This window comes from Laccaria bicolor, genomic scaffold (assembly GCF_000143565.1).
Source record: "Laccaria bicolor S238N-H82 LACBIscaffold_16 genomic scaffold, whole genome shotgun sequence".
In the NCBI taxonomy this organism is placed as follows: domain Eukaryota; kingdom Fungi; phylum Basidiomycota; class Agaricomycetes; order Agaricales; family Hydnangiaceae; genus Laccaria; species Laccaria bicolor.
Window position 1 is genome coordinate 381430 of NW_001889887.1, and position 8890 is coordinate 390319.

The window sequence follows — 8890 nt, forward strand, 5'->3', positions numbered from 1 at the left end:
GAGATATGTCCTATTTTCTGTTTTGGGAGCAAGTACCCTAGGTTGGTCAAATTTCCATCATTTCTTATGATCTAAAGGCTCGTTTAAAACATATTCTAGTGTCGTTTGAAGGTCCCGAAGAGACGAGAGGTTCGCGTGTCCGCGTTCTGGAGATATGTTCTATTTTCTGTTTGGGGAGCAAGTACCCTAGGTCGGTCAAATTTCCATCGTTTCTTATGATCTAGGGCTCGTTTAAAACATATTCTAGTGTCGTTTAAAGGTCCCGAAGAGACGAGAGGTTTGCGTGTCCGTGTTCTGGAGATATGTCCCATTTTCTGTTTTGGGAGCAAGTACCCTAGGTCGGTCAAATTTCCATCGTTTCTTATGATCTAGGGCTCGTTTAAAACGTATTCCAGTGTCGTTTAAAGGTCCCGAAGAGACGAGAGGTTCGCGTGTCCGTGTTCTGGAGATATGTCCCATTTTCTGTTTTGGGAGCAAGTACCCTAGGTCGGTCAAATTTCCATCGTTTCTTATGATCTAGGGCTCGTTTAAAACATATTCTAGTGTCGTTTGAAGGTCCCGAAGAGACAAGAGGTTCGCGTGTCCGCGTTCTGGAGCTATGTTCCATTTTCTGTTTGGGGAGCAAGTACCCTAGGTTGGTCAAATTTCCATCGTTTCTTATGATCTAGGGCTTGTTTAAAACATATTCTAGTGTCGTTTGAAGGTCCCGAAGAGACGAGAGGTTCGCGTGTCCGCATTCTGGAGCTATGTTCCATTTTCTGTTTTGGGAGCAAGTACCCTAGGTCGGTCAAATTTCCATCGTTTCTTATGATCTAGGGCTCGTTTAAAACATATTCTAGTGTCGTTTGAAGGTCCCGAAGAGACAAGAGGTTCGCGTGTCCGCATTCTGGAGCTATGTTCCATTTTCTGTTTTGGGGAGCAAGTACCCTAGGTCGGTCAAATTTCCATCATTTCTTATGATCTATGTCTTGTTTAAAACATATTCTAGTGTCGCTTGAAGGTCCTGAAGAAACGAGAGGTTCGCGTGTCCGCATTCTGGAGCTATGTTCCATTTTCTGTTTTGGGGAGCAAGTACCCTAGGTCGGTCAAATTTCCATCGTTTCTTATGATCTAGGGCTCGTTTAAAACATATTCTAGTGTCGTTTGAAGGTCCCGAAGAGACGAGAGGTTCGCGTGTCCGCATTCTGGAGCTATGTTCCATTTTCTGTTTTGGGGAGCAAGTACCCTAGGTCGGTCAAATTTCCATCGTTTCTTATGATCTAGGGCTCGTTTAAAACATATTTCAGTGTCGTTTGAAGGTCCTGAAGAGACGAGAGGTTTGCGTGTCCGCGTTCCAGAGATATATTACATTCTCTGTTTTGGGGGTGTGACTCTGTCACACCATCTCAGGCAATTCTTAGCTATTTTCTATGATCTTAGGTTCATTTAAAGTATATTCTATTACATACTAGTTGAATAATATGTACAGACAAAGGCCAATTTTATTTGTTTCGAATGAGCTAGCATGTGTGGTTGATGAGGCTGAAAATCCCGGCTCTAGCCGGCTCAAGTAGTAGCCAAGCCAGATCAATCGGCTCGGCTTTAATTTCAGCTCAGCTGTGACTTGAACCAGCTAAAAGCCGAAGCCGCGGCAACACTAAGCCTTTTGCAGGCTATCCATGTCAATTTTCCTTTTGAGGTATACACCTTCCTTTTTGGCACAATTTTCCCATGATATGATAATTGTAGCCTCTTCTCTTGGATTTCTAAATGTGTTAAAATCATCTTGTTTGGTTTTGTTTTCATGGAGAAAAATGCAAAAAATGCAAAAAAAAAAAAAGCTGGCGATGAGAAAAATATTTTACCTCATATCTCTACAATGAAAGCACTTTACAACATAATTTAAACAGATTCAGGAAGCTACAGTGCAGGACTACAATTTTTGCTTTTAACCATTTTAGGCAACTGGTCATGTGACCATTCTCCTGATGACCCACCTGACAGCAGCCAATGAAAAGGGCTGGCCTGCAATGAAAAGTATCCAATGAAATATCCTGGCCTGCAATGAAAAGCAGTCAATGAAAAGAGCTGGCCTGCAATGAAAAGTATCCAATGAAATATCCTGGCCTGCAATGAAAAGTATCCAATGAAATATCCTGGCCTGCAATGAAAAGCTACCAATGAAAATACCAGCAGCAATGAAAAGCAGTCAATGAAAAGAGCTGGCCTGCAATGAAAAGTATCCAATGAAATATCCTGGCCTGCAATGAAAAGCTATCAATGAAAATACCAGCAGCAATGAAAAGTGGTCAATGAGAAAGGCTGGCCTGCAATGAAAAGTAGCCAATGAAAATCCTAGAGAGCAATGAAAAGCTACCAATGAAATATCCTGGCCTGCAATGAAAAGCACCCAATGAAAATGCCAGCAGCAATGAAAAGTGGATAATGAAAAGGGCTGGCCAGCAATGAAAAGTTGTCAATGAAAATGGCTGGACTGCAATGAAAAGCAGTTAATGATAAGTTGTGACCTGCAATAAAAAGTTATTGAAATGCACAAGGCCTCTTATGAAAAAAATCCTTATCATAAAAGGGCCTGGGATATATATGATATACTTTTCATAAAAGTATGTGGAGCTATGCACAAGGCCTTCCTGGCCTAGGCCATGGTTTTATGATTTGGATGGTAAGCACCACTCCCCGATCCCTTTGCAAGTTCTCTTCGTCCGGTGAACGTGGTTGCTGCTTCGAATGTGGAGTTTAATGACGAGTTGCTCACGGTTACGCTCTTGGTGGACCCGGTGATCGATCGACGCCTAATGACCACCATCACACTCACCAGCACCAGCACCAGCACCAGCACCAGTATGAAAACGCAACGGCATATGAAAACCCCACCACGGCATACCGCACGCATACCATATTCGACGTATCTGCTTCCAGCGCATCGTCCACCGCTTATTCAGCATTCCAACACACTTTTCCTCTTCCTCCACCACCACCGCCAACAATGGCGGAAGGAGTCAACCAAGTAGCCTCCACGAAACATATCAACAACATCCATCATTCAACTCCACCCTCCCACGATAAACAGCACAATGTGATATGACCCCCCTTCTCCTTCCTCCCTTCAACTCCCCCCATCTTCAACCACGAACCACCACCATCATCGTTCCATCCTCACCACTTGACACGACACACCCCTTCCCCAGGATCCCGCTCCCGTTCCCGATCTAGACCTCCATCGTTTAGCTCCGCCCCTCCTCCCCAGCTTCATCCGCTGCTGCAAATAGTGTTTAAAGGTTCAGTCCATAGGACCGCAAAAAACCGGTGGACCGAACTGAACCGGACCATGGTCCGGTCTTTTTTTCGGTTGCAGTTGCCCCAATTTGGGGTTGGTCCGGTTGCCGGTTGCCTCATTTCGAAAATATATTAAAACCGTTCAAAGACCGGTTTTGATCGGTTGCAACCGGTTAAACGGTTACGTGCGTTACATAACCTTGTAACCACGTTTATTACCTTTTATTGGGTTTTTGTTTCATCAAAAACGGTTAAGAATTGAGAAAGATATAACCAAATCCATATTTTACCTGAGTCTCTATGAGAAGTAATTCGGTTTCAGTCATAGCTATGTCAAATCTTCATTAAATCTCTTCAAAATTGGTAGAATGACAGGTATTTACATGCTTTACTATTTTATAGAACCCATTTATTTTTCAGAGTAATAATAGTTGAGATACAAATGGTTTATATTGGTATAATAAATTATATGCAAAAAAACCGGTCTGGATCGGTCTGAACCGGCTCCATAGACTGCAAAAGACCGGTCCTAGGTGGTTCGGTTCGGTTCCCTCAATATCTGGGTCGGTCCTAGACCGGTTGCGGTCCACGGTTGCGCGTTTTGGGGGCAAAAAACCGGACTGAACTGAACTTGCGAACACTAGCTGCAAATGGGGCGGGGGGTGTAGGGCCTGTGAGGACGACTAGGGCCAGGAGGAATAATGGCATCAGTGGGACTTCCCCGCCCCCTTTTGGTGTTCATCATGGGCATGGGAGGCCGCATGCGATTGTTATCCCCGGGAGCAGGATGGGTAGTTTGAGTGGGATGGCGCATGCTGGTAGTCCATTGAGTACTTCTTCGGGGGAATGGGTGGTATTCGGCTGGGCAGAGTCAGAGCTCGTAAGCGTCTTTCTTTTTCGCCTTCTCTTCGTGCAACTGATGAATGATGACACTGGCAGTGCCTCGGAATATTCACTCCTCACACCCAACGACCATCATCAACAATACACCCCTTTCGTGCTTTCCTCATCTCCAGACATGCATCACCATCTCCCGCCTTTGCACCACCATTCCCACCAGCACGCGCATTCGCATTCGCACTTGCTGCCGAAGGGGTTAGACACGCAAGCTGTTAATTTGATGGCGCTCCCTTCTTACGATCCTCTCCCCCAAACGCAAAATCAAGCTCAACAAGTGCAGCTCCCACCGCCTTCCCCTGGGGTCGCACACAGCAATAGGGACAACAACAGCAGCAGGGAGGACAACAGCCAGCAGGTGACAAACAAGCCTTACTGGCTAACAAGAAACGAAGGAGGCGGGAGAGCCATAATGCTGTTGAGCGATGACAGAGGGATAATATTAATGAGAAGATTAGTGAGCTTGCTACGTTGATTCCGGAGTCTATGTTGGATGTTGGCGGTGAGTTTTTTTTTCTTCTTCTTTTCGACTGCGCCGTCTATTTCCGCGTCTTTGGGTTGAATCGATTCCCGATATGGGTTGAGGCGCTTGTTCCCCTCCATCCCAAAACCTGAACACGAACTAAACCCCTCTCATTTCTTTTTGTTTTCTTTTCCGAGGGGGAGGTTGGTGGTTGATGTGATTGGTTGCTTTTGGTGTTGCTCTTTGATGTTCCTTCTTCCCCCTCCATCTTTTGGGAGGGGAGGGGGCGGCTGTGGCTTTGGCTTTGGCTTTGGTGCTTTTTGCTTTTGGTGTTGACCCACCGGGTTGGAGGTTTCCTCCCCCTTCCCTTTTCTCTTGTGCTTCGTTATGGGCATTGAGTTTTTTTGTCCCCCCTTCCTTCATCCCAAAACCAGAACCCAAACTAACCCTCTCCCTCCCCAGGTCCAAATGGAACCGGAAACGGAAACGGCAACGCCTCTTCCCCATCCGCCGCTTCCCCAGGCGCAAGCGGCGGCGGGATCATGTCAAACGGTCTCCCAGACCCAGATTCGCAGCTGACACCCGTGGACGTGTTGAATGGGCTTAACAATCCTAATCCAAGTGCGAATGGATTGAACGGGACGCCGACCAGGAAAGATTCATTGGGTGAGGAAGGTGTGGGACAGCAGCAAGGGGGGGATGGGGGTGTTGTCAAGGCGAATAAGGGGATGATTTTGAGGAAGAGTGTTGAGTATATTAGGTGGGTTGTCGCTTTCTTTCTTCGTTAACCAATCAACTATAACACAACCCCACCTCTCTCTAGGTACCTACAACAACTCGTAACAGCACAAGGCGCACGCAACCGCGAGCTCGAACAAGAACTCAAAACCTACCGCCGACGATCACGCAGCTCTTCAAGCATGGAACCACCGCTTTCGGACTCGACTCCAACGGCTGGGGGGGACGGCAGCAATATGATCCTTCACGACGAGCTACACCACTTCCATCATGGGCATGGGCATATGGGAAGACTGCCGAGCATGCCGGAGGAGGGAGGGGACGACGGGGATGATCTTATGATGGGGCTTGAGGATGACATGGGGCTGGGCGGGATGGGTATGGGGAAGGGGAGTTTGAGCCCTGATTCGATGGAGGGTGAACGGGAGGAGCAGGGTGGGGAGGGGTTGGTGGAGGAGAGGGGGAGGACAAGGGGTGTTAGGGGGTTGAAGGCTGAGGTGCAGAGTGATGATTCGTTGTTGGGGATGTGAAGCTTGTTTTCTCTTTTTTTCTCGCATCCCGATGGATATGCTTTGCCTTTTTTTCTCCTCCTTATTTCGTTGTGCGGTTCCCTCCTGGCTTTGGTGCTTTGAACCTTCCCCCACTCCCCCTTTTTTCGTGATGGCGATATCTATTACTTATGCTTGCTGCTGCTCTATACCCCGACACCGACCCGACATGCTTGAAGATCAACCCAAACCCATACGATAATCCATGGTGCCCCCTCTCCCCCGCCCACATCAACTTGGAACTCTTTCCAAAGCAATAATCATTCCTTGGAACACGTCCAATCCAATGCTTTCTTTCAATCACAATCGAGGCGACAAACCACTCAAAAAAACCCAGACAAAGTTGGGAAGCTGTGTATATTAGTTAGTAGTTACTTTCGTATCTGAACTTGAATTTTATATCTCGTTTTTTACTTGAATCCGCTTTGCTTTCTTGTCACTGACGAATTCTTTACTTACTACCCTCACCCCTTAGGATTTTTTTTTGGGATTCACAAACGACGGAATTGATGAGGACAGGGATGATGCAGTCCTCGGGGGTCTATGCACGCATACACTTGGTTAGATCCACTTTTTGCATTGCCCTCGCTGTGTCGGACATGTTCGGCCGTAGCGCAAGGGAGCTTGGACCCATAGTGACAGGGGTGATGATCGAGGGAGAGGTTCTTTCCCTCGAAATGGAGCGATTTCAAGTTATCCCCGATGATTGTTTAGATTCTTTGGAGTTGAAAAGAGAGTTCATCACACTGGCTGGTTCCCTGAGTTTGACGTTTCGATTGAACGTTGAGCGCCAGATTGTACATGCCCAATGCTAAATATTATCCACTCTCAACGTCAGCTCTAGTCCTGGACAGCGATTTATGTGACGCGCAGCTGGGTAAGGAACCTGATGCGAGCCCTCGGTGATTTGTCCTGCCGAGCTTCCAAATCTTCGAAGGACGCGAGTTGCTGCCTGGAAATTAATGAATACATTAACATGGGTGGATGCGTGGGTCGAGTCCATTCTCGGAGCAAGTATTTCCTGATGACATGGCACTTCTTTCACATTTGACGATGCGCCGACTTGGATACCCTGCATGGAAGTGTCGTACGTCTCCCCCCGTCTCACACATGTGATGTGCTGGCAATCACCGGCACTCCATATATGGCAATATTATGACTTAGGGCAATGTGCCATTACCCTAAGTCGTGCTCGNAGAACGCGCAGTAGCGCGTTCTCGAGCACCTAATGTACCCTAACTATTTAACCACCTAACCTGACTTAGGGCAATGTGCCATTGCCCTAAGTCGGCTCGAGAGCGCGCTACCGCGCGTTCTCGAGCATATAAACTACCCTAACCACCTAACCACCTAACCATCTAACCTTGATCTAACCACCTAACCTAACTAACCACCTAACCTAACTACCTAACCACCTAACCTAACCGAGAACGCGCTACTGCGCGGGGAGGAAAATATCCCCAACCCTAACCATTAACCGAACCACCTAACCTAACTGAGAATGCGCTACCGCGCGGGGAGAAAAACAACCCCAACCCTAACAACTAACCTAACCTCCTAACTTAACCAAAAACACGAACACGCTACCGTGCGGAGAGAAAAATATCCTGTAAAGTAATTGTTTTAAGTAGAAAAAAAAATGGAGGAAGCAGAATCGAACCCCGAACACTTTGGTAAGCACCAAGAAACCTGCGCAAATAACCACTACACCAAACCGGCATACATTTCTACTGTTCGTTATGTACTATATCCTCCCCCAAACGATCAACTTTCCTTATAAGGAAAGTGAGACGGGGGGAGAGCTGCGACAGTTCCTGCATGGCTTTCCAAGATGTCGGCTCATCGTTTGTAGTAACCGCGCGCACAAGTGCGCCCTGCAAAGTTATCAATACAGTCGATATTTTCCTGCAAACGTCTCCACTCACCTGGGAATAAGTGACTTAGTGTTTTTGCGGAAGTCCGAGACTCCACTATCATTACCTACACGCGTTTGAATCCGGTCTTTACCTGACAAGCCGGAATAGCGATCGTCAGTAAATCAGGAATCACAACGAGGCTGGCAACGACATCGGAGAGTGAATGGAGAAGAGGAGTAAACTGACGTTAGGTCCTTCAAGTTCTCACATCCTGCCAGATCAGACGTGAGGAGAAGATGCGGCAGATGGAGTACCAGTTGAATGGGGAAAGTGGGGACCCAAAGGTGTTGGAACGTTAACTGGAGTCAGCATTCAGATGGGGTGAACAATCCTTTTGGCCCTGGGTTTGGGTCCTGGCCATTCAAAGTCTTCAACTGCCCACCATTCCGTGGAAGTGAGGTAAAACCTTGATGGATCCAACAAAGCCAGTAATTGAAAATCTGGACAAACACAATAAAGCTAAATTTTAGGAATGAAAGCAACCCTGAATAACAAGGTATCTCGAGAACGATTCGGAGAGACCTCTCGGATTTTAGCATGGAGGGCCGAACTTGGGTGAACACGAACAAACGAACCCTACTAACCCTCGTCTGTCACCGTTGTTTTAGATTTACTCTCTTTCCGAAAGTGATCGAACCCCAACCCTTTCATCCAGCTGAGGAACCAGCTCATCAGTCAATCAAGAAAAAATCCAAAAAAAACTCACCCATCCCAGACCCTCAAGACCTTATCGCACCCACCAGTCATGATCGAACTAGGCCAGCCCCAGCCAATGAAGGAGTAGCACATTCTGGTTTGACTTGAGCTTGAGGGGCCTTGTGATTTAGGGATCGACTGTGATGCCACCAACGTGAAGGTGCACTGTGTAGTCTGGTCTGGTGCGAGTCGCGGTTGTCCTGCTGGTGGTGCGAGCTTCCACCACACCCGTTGCGTGAATCTCCACCACATTTGTGGCTCGAACTCCCGCCACCGCATTGATCTAGTTCCCAATGTCTATGTTGGAATTTTGGGAGCTTTATGAGCATGCGCAATGTGCCCCATCTTCGGATTTC

At 47.2% G+C, this 8890-nt stretch overlaps 2 protein-coding genes across 2 annotated transcripts; one reads left to right on the forward strand and one right to left on the reverse strand.

Annotated features, from left to right (window-relative positions):
- Positions 1-4063: 4063 nt before the first annotated feature.
- LACBIDRAFT_294581 (uncharacterized protein) lies at positions 4064-6165 on the forward strand (the record flags this gene model as incomplete). The annotated part of the gene is made up of 6 exons (XM_001882276.1): positions 4064-4156; positions 4216-4371; positions 4457-4630; positions 4657-4675; positions 5099-5396; positions 5460-6165. The coding sequence occupies 6 exons, from the start codon at positions 4064-4066 to the stop codon at positions 5902-5904; spliced, it is 1185 nt and encodes a 394-aa protein (XP_001882311.1). The 3' UTR covers positions 5905-6165.
- A 1306-nt stretch (positions 6166-7471) lies between these two features.
- Positions 7472-8627, reverse strand: LACBIDRAFT_328313 (uncharacterized protein; the record flags this gene model as incomplete). Its single annotated transcript, XM_001882374.1, has 6 exons — positions 7472-7529; positions 7788-7796; positions 7848-7929; positions 8047-8137; positions 8221-8278; positions 8545-8627. The coding sequence occupies 6 exons, from the start codon at positions 8625-8627 to the stop codon at positions 7472-7474; spliced, it is 381 nt and encodes a 126-aa protein (XP_001882409.1).
- Positions 8628-8890: the final 263 nt, after the last annotated feature.